Source organism: Glandiceps talaboti, chromosome 12 (genome assembly GCF_964340395.1).
Source record: "Glandiceps talaboti chromosome 12, keGlaTala1.1, whole genome shotgun sequence".
Lineage (NCBI taxonomy): Eukaryota > Metazoa > Hemichordata > Enteropneusta > Spengelidae > Glandiceps > Glandiceps talaboti.
In genome coordinates this window covers 24381369-24408486 of record NC_135560.1, presented here as the reverse complement: position 1 = coordinate 24408486, position 27118 = coordinate 24381369, and the positions used below count along the sequence as shown (strand labels likewise).

The following is a 27118-nucleotide window of genomic DNA, read 5'->3' as shown; positions in this document are numbered from 1 at the left end:
AATACATTTTTATGTAGTCTGTAAGATACAACATTTGTGCCACACTGCCAGCTACCATTCGACCCTGACAGGGCTGAACAACATGATGTATCTTACAGTGTATTCTACAATTTACCATGATATTGGTGAGGAACCCGGTAAAATGACAGGGGAACTTCGGTAGAACTTACCTGCTTACTGCCCTTAACAGAAACACTGATAATGAACCCATGTTGCTGTGAAAAGCTTACCCACCAGAGACCACCACCCTGAAAATATTGGTTGTCAGAACCAGTAGATTAGTATTTAGGGTTGAATTGAACAGTGTAATGTCATTTTCCTTCAAAATACAGTCCTGTTTGCTTGGAATATAAAAGATTTTTATCCTATCAGTTTGTGCTATACTCAGAACACTTCTCGGGTAAAGTTTGAAGACTGGGCAGTGTAAATACTGTCAGAGGAGAGTCATACAAACCATTGGCAGTGAAACTACTTGAATGTAGATATCAGGGAGTAGGCCCACCCACAATGTTATATACAATGTACTGTACACAGTATAGTTTTCTGGTAAGGTTTAAGAACTCAGGGAAATCTGGTAAAAGTTGCTAAGTTTCCATTCTGTGTACTATAATTTTGGTGGGCAACCTCAGTGAAAAACCAGGGGTGAACTCAGGTAGATTTTACCAACTTACTGTGAGTCGACAGAAATAAAACAAATGAGCCATCCTCCTGTATCACAGTTTAATCAAATTGAGGCTGCAAAGGTCAAGGCATGCGGATATGTGTGACATTTTTCAGTCTATTCTACAAATCAAGGCAACCACACGGTGCCCCATAATCATTTTACCACTAGAATGTGAAAATGTGATAGAACCCCCTGACTCATGAGTTCAAGTGTGGCGTACTTAGGGTATTTTCATAGTGCTTGCAGTATTCTGTGGCAGTACTTTCACAAGCGTAGCAAGTGAAAGTGCAGCAAGAAACACTGCAAGCACGAGTACAAATAGCCCTGAGTACCCACACTGGCGTTCACGTGGCATGGGGTTCTATATTACATATGTTTATCTGCAACGACAAATTTCCCATAAAAAGGCCACTATACGATCACACACTTTTATGTAGAATGAATGATCATGTCCACAGTCACATATCAGTTGCATGAAGGTATGCAATAATGTTTTCGGTATTGCACTGCAATGCAAATACCACTAGTATGCGTGCATATCGGTACAAGTAATCTCAGGTACATATGTAATAATGAATGGAATATCAATGAAAATAAATTATCCTCATTATTTATTACATAAACAATAATTCTGAGACCTTTAAAATTTTAAAATCCAAGGTGTCGTTTCCTTTAATATTCCCCTCCCGAGATTCTGCAGCACATTGCATGTTTTGAGCATGATTCTAATAGTGTTACATTTAGCTTTTCACCAAAAATACATTATGATTTTAATTTATTACTAATTCAAAATATTTTTGTTTCTAACCAGATAAAATACGGAAAGATGTTATGTCCAGAAGTACAAATGGATTGGAAATATTGCTGTCTAGTCTGGAGGTATTTATTAAGTATTTTATTACACTAGAACCTGTAAAAATCATATAAACCTTCATAAAGAATTGATGACAGGTTTATGTGACAAGATCAACATGTAATAATGTAATAAAATATTAATTTTATTACATGTGAATGTTCTAGCCTTCGAAATATAACTCACATAAAATACTATCTATTGTACTAACCAGGAAGTGTTCAGAGTTTATGGAAAGACATGATCCTATTTCTGAAATAATAATTCGTTTATAATAATAAGTATAAGACTATATTTAGACAGAATGTAGACTTCCTGATATGTTTTCACTTCCTTCCAGACAAAAGTGAAAGATGGAAATGTTTAAGACTCAGAGATAATTAGATTGAAATGTAAACTAGACTGCTATGATTTGGTTTCCAATACACAAACATACTTCAAGATTTTAGGTGCACTCTCAATTTCACTTACTTTTAAATCATAGAATAAGTGATCAGATTTATTAGATTGTTTTGTTGCTGACATCAGGTGACAACCTTTTTGACAAGGATCATGTCAATGTAAATTTTAACACACACATCAAAGTCTGTGTGATATGAAAAGGTGTAAGAGGATGTAGTTGAGTTTCTATACAAGGATGAATGTATACAAAGTCATATGATCAAGCAGCAGATCATCAAGTACATACTATTAGTGTTTTGCTAAGATTTTTTAACCAAGTTGACACGAACAGGAAATCTGGTATTCTTGCCTTGACTGACAGTATTTGTATTTCTTCTCCTTTGTTATAGAGTTCAAATGACAGCCAAACCTCCCTGAATATCACCTATACATTGATAGATATACTTCTATCTGGTAAACGATCTACCATGTTTGTATCAAGGGGTGCTACTCAAGTCACTCTCACAGCATTGATATCGGCCAATAGGGAACAACCAACCTGTGATGAACTTATTGTTGCACTTCATACTATCCTGGCTAAAATCGGTGCCAAAGGTAAGAGGTGTATGTTTTTGGTCCAGTTGTAGACATAAAGTATAAAAGTAGAGTTTGAAATTGTCTGTCTGTCTGTCTGTCTGTCTGTCTGTCAGAGAACAGTGCTCGATATAATATTAGTTGCAGAGCATTATGTATGTATGTATGTGTGTGTGTATGTATGTATGTATGTATGAATGTATGTATTTATGTATGTATGTGTCTGTGTGTGTATGTATGTATGTATGTATGTGTGTATGTATGTATGTATGTATGTATGTATATATGTATGTATGTCTGTGTGTGTGTGTATGTATGTATGTATGTATGTATGTATGTATGTATGTATGTATGTATGTATGCATGTATGTATGTATGTATGTATGTGTGTATGTATGTGTGTCTGTGTCTGTGTGGCAATTCTGAATGTTTTGAGTCATATTTTGAGCACAACAGAACCAAAGATGAAAAAGTGCATCATTATGACTCAGAATGACCAGGGTATACATTTCCATATTTTTGTTTGAATACATTCAACTTGACTTGTGTGATGTAATATACTAACACCTATCTACTGTACTCAGCCCTAGCAGTCTTTTTTAAATTCCATGTTTTTTTAGGTATATTCATGGTTGATATGTATAATAGAGATATTACTTTAATCATGTTTAATGTTCATTTTCTGTACAGATCGTAAATTTGGTGTGAAGGCAAGACTGAGTGGTGCATTACCTATAACGTTGTCATTGGTCAGAAACAACACCAATAATTTCAAAGTTCTTTTACCAGCTCTTCAAGTGCTTAAAATTTATGTTTCAAATGGTAAGTCTAAACATTTCTTCTGATCTTGATGTAGTTTTAATGGTATGGTAAATTTCCATAGTGTAAAGATTGTTATCACATAAATACGTGCATATCTTCTACTGTGTGACGTCAAACAGGGGTGATTTCAGAGCATATCACCCCTGTTCTACCGAACTATTTTTTCTCCGTACTGTTGAAGTGTTCTTGTGAATCCCACGCTACGATCAAGTTTATCGTAATAATGATGTGCTTTCAAAACATAAATGCATACATTATGTTAGTAACGTTACATATATCCTTGGATAGGAATGAGTTTGATACATAGAAGTCCTTTTATTTGTATTTGATACATTTTATTCTATTTAAAAATCACGTAGATTATCAATGTCACAGCCGGAAAGCTTCCGATTTTCCGTCGAGCTCAGATCTCCGAACTTACACAACCCGAGAAAATATGATTAAAATGACGGCACAAAAGTCGCATTCAGACAATTCTACTTACGTTTTAAACTAAATTCGATATTACATGTACATCACAAGGTTATAACCGATAATTTTGGTTGAGAAACCACACAACAGTATGATCGATACCGTACAATGGTAAGCTTGACCTCGCGACAGGTCACGCGATTATGTAATTTGCATAGCCGACGGGCAAATTTTTTTAATACGCGATGAAGAATATAGTGCGATGAAATGATGCAGTATTCGTAAAATACGATTTAAAATTTCAGAAAAATACGGGGAAATACTTAATTATGTGATAAATATATAATTCCATGAAATCAATGTTAGTTTTACGTCATAATGCTCCTCGTATGATTTCGCGGACTACAAATTCTCGCCTACCGGCTCGAATTTGTATTAGTCCGCAGAATCATACTCGGAGCATTATGACGTAAAACTAACATTGATTTCATGGGATTATATATAAAAATACTGTTCAATACAATATTATCAACATATTTCATTTTCACTGAAAAGATGAAAGTTGGTTTTTTTCTCTGATTTAGTAATATGTACATGTATGTACATTATGTACATTAACTATGAGTAAATTAAAAGTGTTTCACTGGGATATAACTTCACCAGAAAAAACACACCAGTTTTGTAGAAATGACATTTCAAATGAAAATTTAGTACAGTGTTGAAATTTACTGTACAGTCAGTAATTCATGGCCTGATACATGTGGTCATATCAGATTCATACTGTCACTTCTCCATGTACTAAGAACAATTAAATCAGCAAAAATAGTACTTGAATAGGTTTATTTCTGTGGGTAGAGGGACCAGATGTTTTCTGCTAAAAAGCTGTTGCCAAAGAAACCAGTCAGTTTCAGACTTTACTTTGTTGTAAGGAACAAATGACAATACGTTGGTCTGTTCAATATATCTGTATCATTTTTGGAATACCATATATGTACATAAAACAAATATAAAATATAAGTTATTACTATGACATTGTCATTGAGTTATGATTTTATCATTAGTCAAGATGATGGTTTTCTTACTTCCTGTATGCTTTCATACTTTCATCTCTTTATCATCATCCGGATCAGAATACCATATTGTTATCTCAGAATAGTTTTCAAATATTGATACAGGATAATTTTGTGAATATCCGTATTTATTTGTCACTGCCAGGATCACTTTAAAAAATGGAATACTAGATGAAGCAAGTGCACAATTTCACATACATATAATTATAATCACAAGGTGATGTTGTTTTTCATTTGCAGCCGTCAATTCTTCTTGCTTGGGCAAGGCTGGAGCCGTTAGTTCTATGTTTAGGATATTTGCAGCATGTGGAAGAAAACACCTGAATATAGTCAAGTAAGTTTGTGCACTGAATCTTTTATTTGTTGTTCATTTTGACAGCATGGAACATGAAATCTTAGCCAGTAAAATAGTGAGATGTCCATGAGATAAGAAGGTGGCATAGTCAAAGTAACAGCTGTGTGTGGCAGTTTATTGATGAAACAATTTCATTCAAAAAAGCAGTCACTCTCAGATTTATTTTAACTTGAAGCCGAGTAGCAGAATTTTGAACAGAATGAGAGCAGCATGATAGTCATACACTGTATATTATGTATATGTGTTGTTTTTGTAGGGTAGGAGAATTTTGAACAGAATGAGAGCAGCATGACAGTCATACACTGTATATTATGTATACGTGTTGTTTTTGTAGGGTAGGAGAATTTTGAACAGAATGAGAGTAGCATGACAGTCATACACTGTATATTATGTATATGTGTTGTTTTTGTAGGGTAGGGATGGTAGCACTAAAAATATGTCAACAAGTAAATGTAAAGTCTAAGTGGCTGAACTGGAAGTATTCTTTCATGGCTTTTGTTCTTATTTTTATGTAGCTGTTGTGTCTACTGTAATGATCACGTCATAGTAATGACTAAGCCCTATCAACAGTCCAAAGATTTAAAATTTGTTGACAGACAGTTAGTTATATATTACATGTACTAGACCTATTCCTAGTCAAACATCAAGTCAGTGTACACATTGACTGAAGGATTCAATTTTTGTTCATGCTGTTAGCCTCAGACCACTAACGAATTCTTAGCTAAACACGTTTGTAATGAGTACCATCCAGAGTTTCTTGATGAGTGATTCAGCTAACTAGAAGGATTCAATCTCCAGTTAAAGGTTTCTTGGTAGAACTTTCAACAGCTAAAAATTGACAAAAAAGAAAAAAGTTCCAGGATTTTTGTTAGAAAAGGAAAGCATATGCTACTCTTTTTTCCCATATTCACTTATTATCTGTGTATGCTAGATATGAAAGAAAAAAAAAAGGTATATTTCTTTTCAGCCTTATGAACATCGATAAAGAGTATATTGATATTGTTTTCATTATTACTTGTGGAAATGTCTTCACAATTTATCACTTCCAATACATTGTATATCATTTCCAGTTGTCCTTAGAACTTAGTAGCATTGTCACACAAGTGTTTGACTTTATTTCCAGTTTCATTTCCATAAAATCAGACACATAAGTGTTTATTTTAATACTTGGTTTTTGTGTCCACTTCCCTTCCATTCATTAATCGTCAAATTAACAAATAAATATTTTCACAAATATATTTCAATACTTTATTTTTATGTCATTAATTTGGTGTGGAACTAGTCAAAGATTCTAGCCATCTTGTAGTCAGTTACTGCTGATTATTGTCGGTAAGGTATGCTATGAAGTGTTGTTGTCACACATTGGTCAACCAACGAGGGCGGAATCTTACAGTCTACATTGTATATGTCAATTACAAACCAAAATATTGAATGTTATCTTTTTCATTTTTCACAGGCTTGCACTGGACACTTTGGGACTTTTAGTTAAATCAAGTAAGTAATGGTTATAATAGTCTGGAGTGAATTCCCTTTTACCAACTGATTGTTAAATACATTTTTATATGTATGCAAATGACACTGCATGGATTGAAACCCTGGGTGTTTTGAGTTCTATATCTTCAGGCTATAACATATATGTATACACAAGTCTTAGATTTATCAAAAAACACAAAACTGGTGTCAAAAATGACACTGGAAAATCTTCATTACAAATTTTTATCTGACCATAATCAGGATAATAGGATACAGATAAAACCTCATAAAAACAAGTCTAATATTACAGTCAGTAATTTCAGGAATTCTACCACCAATTGGCTGTGACACTAGTAATAGTCTAAATGCAAAAAGTCTGCCAATATCTCTATCTAAACGATACAACATTTCAATATTTACCTACTAGTATGTTATAGAGACTATTTGCTATGTTGGAAGAATTATATATATTCAATCTCTGTCTAAAATGACAATGTTGTAACTTGTAACTGTTTTGTTAATAAACTCTTCATATGTGTTCAATTGAAAATATGTTTTGATCCAATTTTTGTAATTATCACAACATGGTCAACACAAAACATTATATAAAATGTTACAAAACAAGACTCACCTCAGGTTTTTATAGATATGTTGGTTCCACAGGTGCTCATGAAGTTGCAATATCATAGAGAAGTACAAGAGTGAGGCTGTCAGGCCAAACATTCAGCTATGTAGTAGTCCAACCTGCAGCCTCACTCTCATAGTTCTGTATGATATAGCAACTTCACAAGCACCTGTGGTTGGTTCCACCCTGTGAATTCTAGAAAAACACCACAATGTGTCATTTTGTGGTGCAAATTTTCATCAACTCTATCATGATGTTCTACGGACGATAATGCTGTACATTAACATCGATATGTGTGTATTTTGTTTTGTTTTGACAGAGAGCAATTCAGCCCGTGCAATAGGACAAGGAGGAATGACTACTTTACTGACAATGGCCTTTGACTGGCATCGTTCTGATGCCAGAAATAAACACTTCAATTTAAGGAAGTCTATCCTGGTTGTTGTCAAGAATATAACCATGCTTAGTAAGTACTTAATAGCTTTAGAGAGGATCACACAATGTCACACAAGCTCAATAAACGAACTCCATTCATTTAGGCAACCCCCCCCTCCACTAAACAAACATTCACACGTATGACAACATCTACATGTTAATATATATGATGCAAACCATGATGAAAACTGTAGTGGTCACACCACTACGATTGATGCGATGTAAAAACATAGTAAATAAACACATTAAAATACTATTGTAAACCCAGCACTGTATATCACAGTAGAAGTATATTAAAATCAACTTATCAACATCTCGGTAGTAAATAAAAATCCTCCTAGATGTAAAGAAATGTAACTATTAGTTGTATTTCTTTACATTTAGGAGGCAGATCAAATCAGTCTCTCCTTGAAAAGTGCAAGTTCACCACATACATTTTTTATTTTATTTTTTGCTTTTCGTAGAGTCTGGAAGAAAAGCCTTTATCCAGGCTGATGGTATCAAGATTTTATATGCAATTGCTCAAGAAATGGCAGAAAGTAAGTGTTCTTTGATTGAATGGAACAATTCTGTTTATTTATTTGTGTGTTTGTATGTTTGTTTATTGTAGAAAGTTCCCCGTTGTTGTCAACCCCCTAAATCACTGTAGAAATTTAGTTCCCCATTGTTGTCAACCCCCTAAATCACTGTAGAAAGTTCCCCGTTGTTGTCAACCCCCTAAATCACTGTAGAAAGTTCCCTGTTGTTGTCATCCCCATTTCACATTATTCTGTACCATTTTAGCACAACTGAACCGATAAGGTTCAGTATTTAAATGAATTATTCGAATGTAGGAAAAACAAAAGATATCTACTACTTTACCAGAGAGTACCAGGGATGCAGAGTCTTTGGTAGATATTATTTGACATGTGTCCATAGTACCACTATGCTGGTATTTAATGACCTAAGCTACTCTTCAAAACAATAAACAATTTGTGCATGTAATATAAAACGTCCTCAGTCCAAAGAATTTGATAAACAACTGACATTTCTAGATTAACCATTCAGCAAAGGTTATTCTCACATTGTTAAAATTGTGTTTGGATGTATGTTTTAAATTACAATGGATTGCTTTGTAAACAATAGGACAACCAAACCATACAGGGGTATAAAGTTTAATACAAATCATATTTGTCCAATTTCAGCAAAATTTAGAAATTTATAATTATACAGAGTTTAACATAAATTGTATCCAATTTCAGCAAGAGAGAATTTATGATAATACAGAGTGCCTTTAATATAATTTGTGTCTAATTTCAGCAAGAGAGAATTTATGATAATACAGAGTGCGTTTAATATAATTTGTGTCCAATTTCAGCAAGAGAGTTAGAAACTTTAGTGACAATAATCAGTTTGATATTGAGGAAGTGTTTCCCCAAGAATCGACTACCTGTACATACCATCAAGAGTTGTATACCATATCAATTACCTGAAGCTGCAGCTGAACAAGTAGAAGTACCCTTGGAAGTACAAGGTAAATATCTTGCTGTTTTATGATAATTTACCTCTTTCCATTCAGGATTTCTCATAGATTTGAAATTATTTATTATAATACATATTGGCAACAATGGAAATTTTTTTGAAATGCATTTATGACAATTACAGAGAAACTGTCAGTGATTCACTTAGAAGTGTTTATTTATTGAATTGATATTAAAACATTATATTTGTTTGGTGTAAGTTATTTCATATAATGAATACTTCAATTATGGAAAGGGTTTCGGAGGCTAATTACTTTGATTGATAATTGTCATTTTTTAATTTTGCATTGCCTGGGTACACACAAATGATTTTGTGTACCTTACAAGGTCTTTGACCCAATAAGTGAACTCTTTAGTATATTTGTGACCCCCACATAACCTCTTGTTGTTCTGATCATTATTCAGTCATTGATCTTGTCCTTGCATTTAACTAGACATCAGTTATTTTCAGTCTCAGTATCTTACATAATACTTTCATTCTGACAACAGTTCATTCAACCTTGTTTCTCTCCATGAACTCTGTAACACTACAGTGTATGTTGACAGTTTATTTCAATCAGGGGTGTGTCTCTCTAGTTTGTTGTAGTGTTATGACCCTGGTCAACAATGACATGTTTTGCTGCTGCTGCTGTGTGTGAATTTGAAATCGCCAGTGTTGTATTTTGAGGGATAGAATAAAGTTTTCAGTGTGTATATGTGTTTTTCTGTGTCTGTTTGGTGCATTTGTATGTATGTATGCATTCATATATTGTTTGTCTGAATGTATTTACATGTATTTTTATGTATGTGTGTGTATGTGTATGTGTATGTGTATGTGTATGTATGTATGTGTATGTGTATGTGTATGTGTATGTATGTGTGTCTATTTGTTCCTTGTGTGTATTAAAAAGAGAAAGAGACAAAGGGCAGCTTTTGAAATGATGAGTCATCCCAAGACAAAGGTCAATAGAGTATATGGTGATCATGTGTACCTGGGGGTTAAATGAAGTGAAGTGTGAAATGATGACTTTCCCCATCAGTCAAAGTGTCTTTACAAAAACACAAACAGAAAAGTACTGTTTCAGTTCTTCTGCGTCTAACTGAAGAAAATAAAATTTGTAAGATATGATTTCTATAAAAATCACAGTGTTTCAATTCTCACATTGAATATTTCAAAATCATGTCACAAGTTGAACAAAAGTATTATAGTTTTATGACTGACTAACAATTCACTTCTTTATAACTTGAAATGAAATATGTCAGTCTTTTGTTTTGTCAGTTTCTTTGTGGTCATTGCTGTTGTTTTATTTGCTTTGTTCCTTCCCAACCTCCCCAAAACACATTCATTTTTAAAATTCCACAAATTGCTGTAATGTTGTTACAAGTGATTCAAGGGTATTAGACTGAATGTTATTAGTGTTGTAACAGTTGCATTTAAATGATTAAAGTAAATCAAGTTTCTGATACGTTTTCTGAAATTGTAAGTAATTGTAGGTGATGTAAAATCATGAAGTTATCCTCCAGAACCCATAGTTTATGAAAATGCCTTTATTTCTTGGAATGGTGTTTGACTTTAATGAAAAGCTATATAAACTACTTTGTACAGGTGATGATGAAAGTGATCACAAAGGAAAGATAACAAACTTAGCATAATTCTAAATAGGATTATGAGTTCACCTGCTGTTATAAACTATTCATTGTGCTAAAATCATTGTAAATTAAAGACTGTATCTTGTACAGGTGATGACGTAATGGATGAAAGTGATGACCAAGATGATGATCTTAGCAGTGATGATGAAGAGGACAACCAAGACAATCAACAGGTAAATACAAAGTATATTTTAGAATTACTGTAAAATGACTTGACTTGTACCTGTATTGTTTTATTTCTAGCAATCTCTTCTGTTCTTGTGATACAAATTACAGTTTGTATTGTTGTATTTCTAGCAATCTCTTTTGTTCTTGTGATACAAATTACAGTTTGTATTGTTGTATTTCTAGCAATCTGGTCTGTTCTTGTGATACAAATTACAGTTTGTATTGTTGTATTTCTAGCAATCTCTTCTGTTCTTGTGATACAAATTACAGTTTGTATCGTTGTATTTCTTGCAATCTCTTCTGTTCTTGTGATACAAATTACAGTTTGTATTGTTGTATTTCTAGCAATCTGGTCTGTTCTTGTGATACAAATTACAGTTTGTATTGTTGTATTTCTAGCAATCTGGTCTGTTCTTGTGATACAAATTACAAATTACAGTTTGAATGTTTACCCACATACAGATATCAGTTTTATTCATTTTAATCTTTAAATATGATTTCCTAAATATATCTTTTGACATTTTTTCTAGAACATGACATGTGTTAGTTCTGATGTTATTGCTTTGTCTTGTTTTGTTTGTTTTGTAATGCTTTGTCAGGGCTCTCCTGTCACTGTTTGGCATAGGTCGCTCCAACCAGTACTCAAAAAGTGTAACCTTAACTTACAATCAATTTCATTAGTAATGTACTTGCCTGTGGCATAGTATTGATATTTTTTACGATCTAATTACCTCAGAAGTATCAATTTACCTATCTCAATAGATGGAAAGATTCACCGTTGATGGCACTCATGTTAAACCATGAACTAAGTGAACCATTTACAAATGTAAATTACCAACCAGCACTACTCTGAGCCTGGGGAGACCCTTGCTATGTTTATGAATGATATTATATCTGTGCATGTTAGACAAAAACATTTGTAGAGTTTCTGCTTTGCCATAGTCAATGTAACTACATGGTTAGCTTCACTCCACACTTTAGCCATTATGTAAATTGGTTTAGTGTTTGTCTGTGCTAGGATTGAACATCTGTACTTTGAGTCTATTTCCTACCTAAAGTGTAATCAAAACTTTCCTCAGTACATCAAATTGTTCGTGTATCTATTTGTGCCTTTAGAATTCAAGGAAATTCCAAGAAAGTCCTATTTTGCTGTAGAATAATGTATTCTTATTGAATATTAATATTGTGACTCTCATAGAAACCTTTTCTGAGTGCATTTAATTTCCTTCATCTATTTGTACCTTTAGAATTTAAGAAAAGAAAGAATTCCAAGAAAGTCAATTTTTCTTCCTTGAAGATGAATATTGTTAATTTCAATAAACACTTTCTTCAATGTTTGTTCATTTCTGTATAATTTAATAAAAGAACAAATTCTAAGAGTAAGATAGTCGTTTTTTGTGGTTAAAAGATCTCTTGTTGAAAGTAAATATTTGAAATACAAAATACTTAACATGGGCAATGTGTTAAATTGAATGCTTGTGGTACATATAAGGGGAACTTTCTTTTTGTTTTCTTTTTGAAAATTTAATTATCATTCACATTAAAAAAGTAGTGATTTAGTTTAAGTTTTATTTTAACTTGATTTTATTTTGGTTTTGAAGGACATGCAGCTACAGGTCAGTAGAATGTGATATGGCTGTGTATTAGCATGCTGTTATAGTGGCTTGGATTTTTACATTTTTTTTTTGTCGTTTCTAATTTCTTACTGCTATATGTAGACATTTGATGTTAATGCACGTTTTTTTAGTTTGTACAACCGATGCTTGTTCGTGAATGCGCTGGTTTGTTATAGCTCGCTGCTATTATTAGTTCAGTGATGTTTTTTTATGTAGTGTGCAGTTTTTAGTTATGTAAATGTAGGTTTTTCTGAGACAGCTGTTTAATGCTCGTTTTGGTGTTCATCACATTGTATGTCTTCTATAATATCTGTCACATACCATTGTATGCAGTATCTGTGGTCACATACCATTGTATGCAGTATCTGGGGTCATATACCATTGTATGCAGTATCTGGGGTCACATACCATTGTATGCGGTATCTGTGGTCATATACCATTGTATGCAGTATCTGTGGTCATATACCATTGTATGCAGTATCTGTGGTCACATACCATTGTATGCAGTATCTGTGGTCACATACCATTGTATGCAGTATCTGTGATCACATACCATTGTATGCAGTATCTGTGGTCACATACCATTGTATGCAGTATCTGTGGTCACATACCATTGTATGCAGTATCTGTGGTCATATACCATTGTATGCAGTATCTGTGGTCACATACCATTGTATGCAGTATCTGTGGTCACATACCATTGTATGCAGTATCTGGGGTCATATACCATTGTATGCAGTATCTGTGGTCACATACCATTGTATGCAGGATCTGGGGTCACATACCATTGTATGCAGTATCTGGGGTCACATACCATTGTATGCAGTATCTGTGGTCACATACCATTGTATGCAGTATCTGTGGTCACATACCATTGTATGCAATATCTGTGGTCACATACATAGAAAATTGTTAAAACTTCTGTGTGCAGTATCAGTACAAATGAAGAACATCATGAAAACACCACATTAGGGACATGGTTGCTAAATCTAACAGAACGTTTGAATTTGAAACTTAACCAACTCTCAAACAAAGGCTTCTTTTACATTAGTCCATCCTATACTCAGATATGGACGTTGCGCCTGGAACTCACATATCGGCATGAATAAATTCAATTTTGAAATGGTCCAGTGATGAGCAGCTCTCTTTGTTCTCCATCACTACATCAAAATAAACAGTTGTGGTACCTAGTGTTCACTCTAACAGTCTATAACTCAACTACCGATACCTTCCTGATTCTAGGCTGTTATGGACATCACATATGGCAAAGTGCTATCACTTGACTATAAACATATCATTTTCCATGACATTTACATACTCAGCCATTTGATTTATTGATTTCTTGGTTTTATCATACTTGGAGTCTATCATTGAACTACCATCTGGACTGGTAGTATTCAAAATTACTTGCTCTATTGTTATTGGCTAGGTGATTTTTTTGTGTCTATACTAGTGTACAGTTTAGGGTTATGGAAATATAGATTGTGCCAAATGTATTAAAAGATTTCATTATTATTATTATTATTATAAATCTGTTGATAGCAAGATAATACATACCTTCAGAGACCCTTTTGGGATTAGGATAAAAATTTAGTTGTGAAAAACTGTTTTTCTGGTAGAATTGTGAAAAACAGTTTGCTGGTAGAGTTGTGAAAAACAGTTTTCTGGTAGAGTTGTGAAAAATAGTTTGCTGGTAGAGTTCTGGAAAACAGTTTGCTGGTAGAGTTGTGAAAAACAGTTTGCTGGTAGAGTTGTGAAAAACAGTTTTCTGGTAGAGTTGTGAAAAACATTTTTCTGGTAGAGTTGTGGAAAACAGTTTTCTGGTAGAGTTGTGGAAAACAGTTTTCTGGTAGAGCTTTAGAAACAGTTTTTCGGTAGAGCTTTAGGAACAGTTGACCCAGAACAAAAGTATTATCCTATTTAATCCTTATGGCATTACTCATAAGATATTATTAAACACTAATGCAAGAACCTAGGATTGAAACCCTGGCCTTTAAACAGACATTGATCATTCACACCTCTGCTTCATAAATCACACACAGTGCAGTGTAGAGACTTTTTCTGGTTTTCGATTCTCAAAACATGATTCCCATGCATGGTAAAAGGCCAGGATCAGGACCATGCATGGGCAAGTCTTGGGTGTTGAAAAGATGATGATAGTGTTGATGCATCTATTTATAGATGACATTGAGAATTTAAATGTTATGTACAGGTAAAGATTTTGTAAGAAATATGTTAATGCCCAAGATCTTTAAGTTTAATTAAGCAAAGTGCATGTTTTTTTTCAAAAAGTTAATCTTGTCATATCTTTGTTAAGATAAAGTAATGATATTAATGGATTTCTAGCTATCTCGCTTTATAATATGATATTATGTTGATACTAAAAATACATGGGTTTTCTCTTCTGATACTATGCATGTCATAACTGAGTATGGTTTTCAATCTAGATGCGTGGTAAATACTGTGACTGTATACATTGTCAAGTCACTTTAGTGCTGTGTTTAATGTCTTACAGGAGTTTGAAGATATTGATGATGACAAGGATAGCAAATCTAAGCCCGAAAAACAGAGAAGATCACCTGAAGATCTGTTCATGTATGAAAAATTCTTCCCAGAATTGCTAGAGTTTACAGAGGTAAATATCACCTGGTTAGCTTAGAGTTTACAGAGGTAAATGTCACCTCGTTAGCTTAGTTTACAGAGGTAAATATCACCTCGTTAGCTTAGTTTACAGAGGTAAAGATCACCTGGTTAGCTTAGAGTTTACGGAGGTAAATATCACCTGGTTAGATTAGAGTTTACGGAGATAAATATCACCTGGTTAGCTTAGAGTTTACAGAGGTAAAGATCACCTGGTTAGCTTAGAGTATGCAGAGGTAAATATCACCTGGTTAGATTAGAGTTTACGGAGATAAATATCACCTGGTTAGCTTAGTTTACAGAGGTAAATATCACCTGGTTAGCTTAGAGTTTACAGAGGTAAATATCACCTGGTTAGCTTAGAGTTTATGGAGGCAAAGATAACCTGGTTAGTATAGAGTTTACAGAGGTAAAGATCACCTGGTTAGCTTAGAGTTTATGGAGGCAAAGATAACCTGGTTAGCTTAGAGTTTACGGAGGCAAAGATCACCTGGTTAGCTTAGAGTTTACAGAGGTAAATATCACCTGGTTAGCTTAGAGTTTCTGGAGGCAAAGATAACCTGGTTAGCTTAGAGTTTATGGAGGCAAAGATCACCTGGTTAACTTAGAGTTTACAGAGGTAAATATCACCTGGTTAGCTTAGAGTTTACAGAGGCAAAGTTTTACTGAAATTCAGTGCAAATCTAGAAACATGATGCATGATTGGAATCGGAGTGATTGATTGACGGTTGACAAATAATTTGAATTCAAATTGTATAGCTGATGGAGTAACTATATTTGTATAGAGAGACTAATCTTGTCAAAGTAACAGTAGTGGCAAGAAATGTGTACAGTCATACATACACAAGATAAAAGAGACAATTATTGTGAAAATTCTAAGTTGAAAGCTTATTTATTGATTCAAGCAAAATTGATTGATTGTTTTTGACAGGAAAACTATGTACCCGATGAAGAGTTGGAAGAAGACAGTTACCTCAAAGACCACAATGGTAAATCAGCTATAATCATCCCAACTGGTGCCATGGAAACATATCCAAGACAATGTACTTCAACCACATATTCTACATTTGAAACTAGGTCTGGATATAGTCGACTTCTGCAAACCAGAGGATTGAAAGATTCACGATGTTCTCTCCCCAATCTTACTAAACATAATTACATGGTTTCAAATGGTTCTTCTATGGAGCCAGATTTGAGAGACCTTGCGCAAAGTGTCGGTGGAGTTCGGTTAGTATCGGACAGCAATCATAGAAGCTCTGCATCAGAGCATAGTTTAAGAACTAGTGCCAATACATCGAGTGAAGCGTCTTATGAAACACGAAGTATAGACAGCAGTTGTGTTTACAATACAAGGAACGGTAGACTGGCTAAAAATTCAAAGTCACAAAATAGCTTACGAGGGAGTCGGTCTCCTAACAAGGTGCGTAAAGTGTCCAAATCGATGACTTCAATCAAAGGCGTTCTGCCAGAACGCAGTGCCAATTCACCCACTATTCCCAGCATGCGATCTAGAGTGGAAATTGCTATGGAAACCAATCCAGACTTGATGATAACTTCCTTAAACATCCAACCTGTGGCCAGTGCTAAAGGGGAGAGAACAGAGCGATCTGACAGCCCTTACGATGACACCACCGTTTCAACTTTATCGGATACCAGTGAGCAATATGGCAATCCTGATGTCTTCGTCGAGATTGCACACAAGACAAGAAGTGTGCTACCATTTACAAAGCTAGCTTTTCCTGAATTCAATGGTCATCTCTCGCCACCCTATCCAGAACCATTCCATGATAGACCAGAAGGCAGACAAAAGTAAGTAACATACCCACAACATTCATGTCAATTCTGTATGCACACTATCGGTACTTTTAAACATATTCATAATACATTTTGTTCAGATAATATCATTACCTGTAACTTTTACACCTTTGTTTCATTCTTAACATTTAATGATTTTTGTCATGTTTTCTCCCCTTGTTCATCAGGAAACACCGTGTATCTAGTGCCCGGCTGTATATAAAGTAATTATATCACACCTGATTTATGTCAGCAATGGGTGGCAGTATTCCTAATATCTGTTTGTCTAGTGTGCTTACTAATACTGTCATGGTCGTTTTAGGTGTCTCTGTCCTAGATGTGGTTGATAAAGGGAACAAACTAAAGGATATCGGGGTAGAGATGATTGCCTGGATAGCACTAGTGTTATGTGATTGTTTAACTCTTGGTGGATGTTTCTTGAGCAGCACTTCAAAACACTGTATTTATAATATAACCATTCTTGCCAGGTGTTTGTACAGTGGTGATTCTTTCAACTCTAAAGGCAATGTCTGTGTTGTTGGTACATCACAAATTGTTTAGACTCTTCTTTGGTACAAGCTTGTTCGTTTTGTGGTAATGCATTTTTATAAGTAATGGGATGTTGTTGTTTTCAAAATTACAATTAATTTGGTGTAGTTAAATACTCACTTTAATTTACTTTTCACCAAATTCTTAGTCACCCAATTTACACAGGTTTACATTTGCATGATCATTTGTATCACAACTGGAAGATGTCTGATTAATTTTTCTATATTTTGTTGATTTCAGGAATATGATATTTGATGATATAGATAGAATGATTCATCCCCAAAACATCATTGATAAGACAGTATTTGACTTGGATTTGATCATGGCTAGCAACGTTCATCTCCGTACAGGATTATCAAATGAACCTACATATCAGGCATATACGACAGATGAGATCAAAATCAGGTAAGTCTAAAACAAAAAACTGTAAATGGATGTAACTGTCAATAAACTGAAATGGTGTGATGTGGTTGGATGCAACAACATTTTGTTGTAGAACAGCAATCACACAGTTCCCCTTCAGTTGTTTGTGAAAGGAGATGCATTTAATATATTCATATTTGGTATAATTTTCCTATTTTCATCTCTTGTCATGTCAACATGTTCCAAACTTTGGGGAAAAAAGGATAAAACGAGATTGTCTTGTCACATATCAAACTTGAGAGGAAACCTCTTGTTTATGTCTCATAACAGTAATTTAATTCAGAAATGGTTTGAATGTCTGTCTGATTTCACACCTAGAGGGATTTATACAGAAATGGTTTGAATGTCTGTCTGATTTCACACCTAGAGGGATTTATACAGAAACGGTTTGAATGTCTGTCTGATTTCACACCTAGAGGGATTTATACAAGGAGATGATAGATTTCATGTATCATTAACTGTTGAAGTCAGCATTGTGTCACATTTCCACTCCACTGACTTTTTCTACTGTGTTTATTTATCATCAATTTTCCAATCATTTCCTATCAGGAATTTCCCCAGTCCAGATGATGTTGACACCAGTGATACCTTACAGTTCAATTCCCTCTTTGAAAGTGGAAATCTTCGGAAGGCAATACAGGTCAGTTGTGTATACTTCATCACTCAAAGTACTTCATCAGAAAAATAAGTTTGGTTACTCTTTGACAGTATTTTTGTTTCAGCCATAAATGAGTACAAAACAGCTTTCACCAACACAAGATTAGTTTATAAACTTTTTACTTGACAGAAAATACTTTATAAAAACTTGACCAAACTCTTCTATTATAATATTAATGTCAGCGTATGTTTTCTATGATATTACAATTGTCTTCTGGCATTGTTACAACAGTTTGCATATTCATTGACATTTTTGTTATGTGTAATAAGTTAAGTCATCGGATCGTTTATAAATGATATATACCAGGTTTTGTTTAGTCAGTTACAAGCGATGGTGAAGTATGTTATCAGTTAGAATGCTATGAGTACTTTTTAAACATGCAGCAAAAATGTATAAACTCAACTTGTGCCCACACCTCAGAAGGTTTTTTTTTTTTTTTTTTTTAAATTACATTTGAATTATTCCAAAAATCATTGTATTTTAAGTTTATTAGCTACATTGATGAATTTATTATTTATATACTTACTTTTTTTTTTGCCTCAAGAGAGCTTTTGTTTTGGTTTTAAAGTTCAACATTTTTGTGATCAAGTGTACTAAATTTTTTGGCAGAAATAATTTGCTTGGCATGTAGTTTGTACTACATACATACATACATACATACATACATACATACATACATACATACATACATACATACATACGCACGCACATGCACACACACACACACACACACACACACACACACCCACACACACACACACACACACACATACATACATACATACATACATACATACATACATACATACATACATACATACATACATACATACATGCATACATACATGACTTGACAAAGAATGTTAGCATTCCAAGAATAACTTCCAGGCTTCATCTGAACTTGATATGACCTATGGGTATCAGTTGAAGAGGGTATTACTTACACAACAGTATCAAAACTAGTAGCTGTTATTTGTGAAATATTTGGAGTATTCCTTGTATGTCAAATGACTTAATCTTGTTGTTCTGCTTGGTTGAATTCTGTCCACAATTTACCACAAATACAGTTTTGCTGTGAGGTTGAAATTGTACGTGTTGGAAGTAAATGCCAGTACATGACTAGATTTAGATCATTTGGGCTGACATTTCACCGTAATCAGGGTCAAACTGGCAATGTTATGACAAGGAGAATATGATACATTGAAGACTAAGCTGCTGTCTGTTCTGGTTGAAAAGCCAGTGGGTACAGCTAGTGGTTGAAAAGCCAGTGGGTACAGCTAGTGGTTGAAAAACCAGTGGTGGGTACAGCTAGTGGTTGAAAAACCAGTGGGTGCAGCTAGTGGTTGAAAAACCAGTGGGTACAGCTAGTGGTTGAAAAACCAGTGGGTACAGCTAGTGGTTGCAAAAACCAGTGGGTACAGCTAGTGCTGGAAAAACCAGTGGGTACAGCTAGTGGTTGAAAAACCAGTGGGTACAGCTAGTGGTTGAAAAACCAGTGGGTACAGCTAGTGGTTGAAAAACCAGTGGGTACAGCTAGTGGTTGAAAAACCAGTGGGTACAGCTAGTGGTTGAAAAACCAGTGGGTACAGCTAGTGCTGGAAAAACCAGTGGGTACAGCTAGTGCTGGAAAAACCAGTGGGTACAGCTAGTGCTGGAAAAACCAGTGGGTACAGCTAGTGGTTGAAAAACCAGTGGGTACAGCTAGTGGTTGAAAAACCAGTGGGTACAGCTAGTGGTTGAAAAACCAGTGGGTACAGCTAGTGGTTGAAAAACCAGTGGGTGCAGCTAGTGGTTGAAAAGCCAGTGGGTGCAGCTAGTGGTTGAAAAAGTTTGCCAAAAAAAAAACATTTCTAGATTTAATAGTTTGTGTATATTTATAGAAATGATCAAACTTAATTTTTGTTTTTTAGATTCGGGAGTATGAATATGACTTGATATTGAATTCTGATATTAACTGCAATCATCACCACCAATGGTTCTACTTTGAATTGAGTGGTATGAAGGCAGATGAACCATACAGGTTTAATATTGTCAATTGTGAGAAACCAAACAGTCAGTTTAACTTTGGTAAGTTACATGTAAAGTGAAACACAACAAGGAAACAAGACAGAGAAGAGACTCAAAATAAACAACTTTGAACTTTACATTGACAAATAACAATGATATTTATTTTGTCTATCGTGAAATGTCTTCTACTGTACAGTCAGTTCAAAGATGAAACAAACACTTACACAGTAAGATCATTATTCACAAAATACTGTAAGTCAACTGCATAAAAAACGAAGACAAATTGTTGATCAAAATACAACATCCTCATTGATTGGCTACAGAACGCTCAATGTGTAAAACTGTATGTAAAGTAACCAATCAACAGCTGACAATCAATATTGATCAAAATACAACATCTCCTTTGATTGGCTGGAAAACTTACAATATGTAAAATTGTATATAAAGCAACCAATCAACAGCTGACTCTTAATATTCAAGGTTGCTTTAAATTAGCATGTCAGAACTTGAAAGTTAACCAGTAATCTAAAGACAACATACTCACATGCAAAACAGTGAATATTTTAAAAGTAAATTTAAGAATGTATGTTTGTTTTACAAATGATGTCTTTCCGTTATTCTGAATAACCCTTCCTGCTCTATATTTATCATGATAGTAATTCAGTTCTTTATGTCACTTTTCATGATATTTGTGTGTCATTTCACCATAGGTATGCAGCCATTGATGTATTCAGTGAGAGAGGCTGTTGAAAGTCATCCTAGCTGGACCAGGGTTGGTTTTGACATGTGCTATTACAAGAACCATTACTCAAGGAGTTCAGCTGCCACTGGTGGTCAGAAAGGGAAGAGTTATTTCACTTTCACCTTCAGAATGATATTTCCCCATGATGATGATATCTGTTACATGGCATATCACTATCCATACACATACTCTATGCTACAGGTATGTATTTGTTATTGCATACATACGTAGTACGTATGTACCTACCTACTTACATACCTACCTACCTACCTACCTACCTACCTACCTACCTACCTACCTACAAACATAATATACATACATACACACATACATACACGGACATGAAGACACACACACACACACACACACACACACACACACACACACACACACACACACACACACACACACACACACACACACACACACAATGTTCCCACACCAATGCACCCACTGATCAAGCAAAATCTGACTGTGAATTTTATGAATTTGAAGGATTCCTTTGAGATTATTTTATCAACATTCTAGAATACTCTTTGTTATATAAAAGTGATTGATGTAATGTTGATCTGTTAACATATAGGCACACTTGTTCAAGTTAGAGGCAGATCTTATTGAGTTACCGTCCAGCAATATTTACTACAAGAACCAGACTCTATGTGAAACACTTGGTGGTAACCTGTGTCCAGTGCTAACTATTACATCCTATCCATTCTCACGAGACAAAGAAGCGATAGAACAATTCAGTAAGTACCATGTTTTCTTTATTTCAAACTTCTTTCTGAAATATAATGTCAGAGCTCACACTCATCACAAAAGAATATACTTTTTTGTGATACCTAAAGCTTGGCTGTGTACCAGAATCTAAAATTATGTAGGATGTGTCATAGTATAGACTTTGTAGCAGTGGTGCAAAGAAATCAAGTACTACTAGTTGTATTTATTCATTTTTGACTAAAAATATCCCGGTGATAGCCAAAACTTGAAAAAAAAATAGAAAACTACAAAATTAAGTTACCATTGCACACTCAGTAATCATCTGATCTGATTTTTAAATTTTCTGACATTTTGTGACCTTTTTTTGGACAGGATGTCGACCATACATCTTCTTATCAGGACGTGTACATCCTGGTGAGAGCAATGCTTCATGGGTAATGAAGGGGACGTTGAACTTTTTGATGAGTCAGCACCCAACAGCACAAGCCTTACGAGATATCTATATATTCAAGATTGTGCCAATGCTGAATCCAGATGGTGTCATTAATGGAAGGTTAGTCATAAAAGATTTTAGAAATCATTTGTAGCTTGACAGTATGTAATCACATACCTAGAATTTCATGCATCCCTATATACATGATCAGTTTTCTGTATCAAGCTTAAAATTGATTGGCAGACAAAGATCTTGAATCATTGAAAATTGCTATTTTAACACTTTAAGAATATGTCAAGAAATTACTTGACATTCTGATTAAAAGTTTTGAATAAAAATAAACAGCCGAGCCAAAGCTCAGCTAGTTCCTCTGAGTCTAACATATATTTACTACTTGTATTTTAACAGCCATAGATGTTCTCTTAGTGGTGAAGACTTAAACCGACGTTGGCAGGACCCAAGCTCTGCTCTCCATCCGACAATCTACCATACTAAGGGCTTATTGCAATATTTACAGTTGATAAACAAATCACCATTAGTGTACTGTGATTATCACGGTCATTCACGGCGTAAAAACGTGTTCATGTACGGGTGTAGTAGTGCCTTATCATATTTACCAGAGGATAATGCAACAGTGTCCAGTGGTAGTTCAGGTAGAGAAGACACCAGTTATAAGGTAAGTCAACAAAATACAGTTATTACTAAACTGTATCTTTTATCAAAATTAGCTGAAATATTTTCACAATGTTAACTGTAAAGAAGTGTTTCCAATGAAATTTTTATTGAATAGTGTCCAAGTTTCATATATGATCCCTGTAGATGAAACTTACTGGAATGATTTTCTAAGCATCAGAGATCAATTATGTGAGATTTTGGTAGAGATCTGATACACAGTTTAGTGCAGATTTAGTAACGATGGGATAATACCATTGAGCTTCAACCCTTAAAGGTGGCCTTAATTAAAAGACAATTTGTTTGTTACTATCACAGACTTTGCCAAGATTGCTGTCCAATGCACCAGCATTCTCACTTAGTAACTGTAGTTTTGTGGTGGAGAAATCAAAGGAGGCAACAGCTCGTGTTGTTGTGTGGAGGGAGATAGGTGTATTACGTAGCTATACCATGGAAAGTACATACTGTGGATGTGATCAAGGACCGTATAAGGTAAGGTCAAAGGTCATCCTTACCATATCCAGTGAGGGCAAAGGCCACAATTACATTCAGTTGTTGTTGTTATTGGCATCTGAACAAGGCTGAGTGATACAGTGGCATTGAACAATTGCAAACTTTATATATGTGATCATTTTTGTAATTGAAAGCTGTGATTGCTTTTATTTAGTCCTCAGAACACTATGCCATTAGATAGATAGTAGTACAAGTTTTCATGAAAAGATCATCTCATATCATGTCCTCTGCTGATAAACACACATGTTTATATCACAAATTAGACTGAGAAAATCACTACTCTCGTCATAGCCATGGTATATCAATAAAATAATGCTTATTGAGTAATATGAAAAATGAGTATTTCTTGGATTTTTAGTTTAATTTTTCAAATGTCATAAATTGATTTGTTATTTTGTAATTATTATTTTATCATATTTGTGTAATCTTTATTATTCATTTTTATTTATTCTTGTGTTTTTGTAATATTCATTTAATCAATTATTTAATCTTCAAAGGGATTACAAATCGGCACTCAAGAGTTGGAAGAAATGGGTCGTAAATTCTGTGAACCTTTCCTTAAACTAAGAAGAACTGGACAGCATATGAAGCAGCCGTCTAGTTCCTCAGATCTTGCCAAAATGGTAGCTGCAGCATCAGAGAATGACAATGACAAAGATGACAATCAAAGGTATGCAATCAATTACATTAAAACACCAATATCCGGAAATTTTGACATTTTTTCATCAATTTTTGGAAGGACTATTATTATATAAGTCAGAATTCAGGGTTTTTTAAGAATTATTTGAATGTAGTCTTGCAAAAATTGTATTTCTTACAAAATACTAATTTAGAGAATCTAACTTTCAAAGAATACAAAATATTATAATTTGTCAGATGTAATTAATATGTATTATGGAGCAGAAATAATATATTCATGGTTGAACAATCAATATTCTTATCCCTAAGTGCTTATTCCTTTGTGTAAAACATCTCTCATGAATATTCATTGTTCAACCATGAACATATTATTTCTGCTGACTCCCATGATGCAATAGCCCATAGCAAAGATACTCTATAAAGGCACGAGATCAACTTGATGTTACTCTGAAATTGCAAGTAATTGTAGGTGATGTAAAATCATGAAATGACTCCACAATGAAAATGCCTTTATTGGCGTTCCTCTTTAAAGTTTGATTGAAAATATTGATGGATAACAATGGTTTCTTGTTTATATTGTATTCTTGAATCTACCAAGAGGAACTATACACACAGAAATAACAAAATTAAACTCAAAATATTTAGGAGGGCATCACATACAGGAACAAATCTATACATCATGTGAAATCATAACTTGTAATATTTTGATTAAAAGAGATTATACGTCAGTTGTGTCATGATCAATAATTGTTTGTATTTATTGTTTATTAACTTAGCCCTGCTGATGAAAGTTCTGAGAAAACATCAACACAGCAAGAACCAAGAGTTAGTAGTGGAAGTTACCGTGACAACAGTAATGAGGATGCACCTAGTGAAGATGAAGAGAGTTATGAGGAGGAAGACGATGACGATTTTGATGACGATGATTACACGTATCAGCCACCTGAACAAGTAGAACAACAAGTGATACGACAGGATCCTGTGGAGAGAGAGGGGGAAATAACCAGTGATAGAGAGTGATTTTGATGCTACAGGATCCTGTGGAGGGGGGGGGGGGGGGGGGTAGTGATAGAGTGATTTTGATGCAACAGGATCCTGTGGATAGAGTGATTTTGATGCTACAGGGTCCTGTGGAGAGAGAGGGGGGGGGGCAATAACCAGTGATAGCGTGATTTTGATGCTACAGGATCCTGTGGAGGGGGGGGGGGGGTAGTGATAGAGTGATTTTGATGCAACAGGATCCTGTGGATAGAGTGATTTTGATGCTACAGGATCCTGTGGAGAGAGAGGGGGGAAATAACCAGTGATAGAGAGTGATTTTGATGCTACAGGATCCTGTGGAGGGGGGGGGGGGGTAGTGATAGAGTGATTTTGATGCAACAGGATCCTGTGGATAGAGTGATTTTGATGCTACAGGATCCTGTGGAGAGAGAGGGGGGAAATAACCAGTGATAGAGAGTGATTTTGATGCTACAGGATCCTGTGGAGGGGGGGGGTAGTGATAGAGTGATTTTGATGCTACAGGATCCTGTGGAGGGGGGGGGGGGTAGTGATAGAGTGATTTTGATGCAACAGGATCCTGTGGATAGAGTGATTTTGATGCTACAGGGTCCTGTGGAGAGAGGGGGGGGGGGGGGGGCAATAACCAGTGATAGCGTGATTTTGATACTACAGGACTCTGTGGAAGAGGGGATGTCATCAGTGTTGGACAGTGCATGTGATATTACAGGGTCCTTTGGTGACAGAGAGGTAATAACCAGTAATAGAATGATATTACAGGTTCCTGTGAAGAGAGAAGAGACATTGCAAATGTTCAACTTACAGTGAATGTGATACTACAGTATCCTGTGGACATGGAAGGGAGTTACTGTGGTCCTGTAGAATGGTAGCAAGACAGTGTCAACAGATCACACACATATCAACTTTCTTATTCCTTGAATAGTTGGAATAGTCAGTGCAACAAACATTAAGCTAACTAGGTGAAACATTACACTTACATTCTTTCAACAACAACAAAATACAGTCACATCAATTCTCTCCACCTTTGAAAGAACTTTTCTCAATATTTGATCTCAAGGTCAATTTAAATACTTTTACTACCATACCTGTCAAATTGTTGAAAGTCACAAATATAAATATTCAAATATTTTGGCCCACTATTATTGAAATGATCAATTCAAACGACATATAACAGTTAAATTTACTAATACTAGTGCATGAAAAGTTAGCTAGCAATGAAGAACAAATATTGGCAAATGTTATTTACATGTGTGTTTATTGCACATAGTTGACAGTATAGAAACACAATAGGTTACTATTTGAGCAGATTGTATAATATACATTGGAGATAATTTTACAAATCTTGTTACATTTTTTAGAAATTTTGACAGTGTGCCTGGAATAGCTATGAAACATTACCACTCACATCATAGACATATCTGAATATTTACTTCATTTTAAAATGATAGGTAATCACAAAATTACACTACCTAGAAAGTAGGTAATCACAAAATTACACTACCTAGAAAGTTTCAAAATTCTATTTTGACTTACTTCTGGTGAACACCTTGAAAAATTGTTTTTTAAATCAAATGAAGAAAATGTTTCTAGTACAGGGGCATGTGTCGAATAGTTTTAAAAATTTGTTCCATTCAGTTTTATTTTTGGTTGGCAGTTTGATATGTGAGCCATTATTTTGTACAAATCTACATTTAG

General features: G+C 34.6%; 1 protein-coding gene across 4 annotated transcripts in view; it reads left to right on the top strand.

Annotated features, from left to right (window-relative positions):
* Window positions 1-25424, top strand: part of LOC144443251 (cytosolic carboxypeptidase 1-like) — a 46972-nt gene extending 21548 nt beyond the window's left edge. For 2 of the 4 annotated variants that reach the window (XM_078132676.1, XM_078132675.1), the window contains exons 3-25: window positions 1476-1543; window positions 2309-2513; window positions 3183-3314; window positions 5036-5129; window positions 6607-6644; window positions 7568-7714; window positions 8148-8222; window positions 9041-9196; window positions 10923-11005; window positions 12602-12616; window positions 15132-15251; window positions 16188-17065; window positions 17239-17274; window positions 17840-18004; window positions 18572-18662; window positions 20591-20747; window positions 21398-21630; window positions 22013-22175; window positions 22519-22699; window positions 22988-23255; window positions 23570-23743; window positions 24262-24434; window positions 25180-25424. In XM_078132676.1, coding sequence (XP_077988802.1) covers window positions 1476-1543; window positions 2309-2513; window positions 3183-3314; window positions 5036-5129; window positions 6607-6644; window positions 7568-7714; window positions 8148-8222; window positions 9041-9196; window positions 10923-11005; window positions 12602-12616; window positions 15132-15251; window positions 16188-17065; window positions 17239-17274; window positions 17840-18004; window positions 18572-18662; window positions 20591-20747; window positions 21398-21630; window positions 22013-22175; window positions 22519-22699; window positions 22988-23255; window positions 23570-23743; window positions 24262-24434; window positions 25180-25423 — 3896 coding nt within the window. In that variant the 3' untranslated portion in view covers window position 25424. The remainder of the gene's footprint in view (window positions 1-1475; window positions 1544-2308; window positions 2514-3182; window positions 3315-5035; window positions 5130-6606; window positions 6645-7567; window positions 7715-8147; window positions 8223-9040; window positions 9197-10922; window positions 11006-12601; window positions 12617-15131; window positions 15252-16187; window positions 17066-17238; window positions 17275-17839; window positions 18005-18571; window positions 18663-20590; window positions 20748-21397; window positions 21631-22012; window positions 22176-22518; window positions 22700-22987; window positions 23256-23569; window positions 23744-24261; window positions 24435-25179) is intronic. The other 2 variants (XM_078132677.1, XM_078132678.1) reach the window with 2 other exon arrangements.
* The last annotated feature ends 1694 nt before the right edge of the window (window positions 25425-27118 follow it).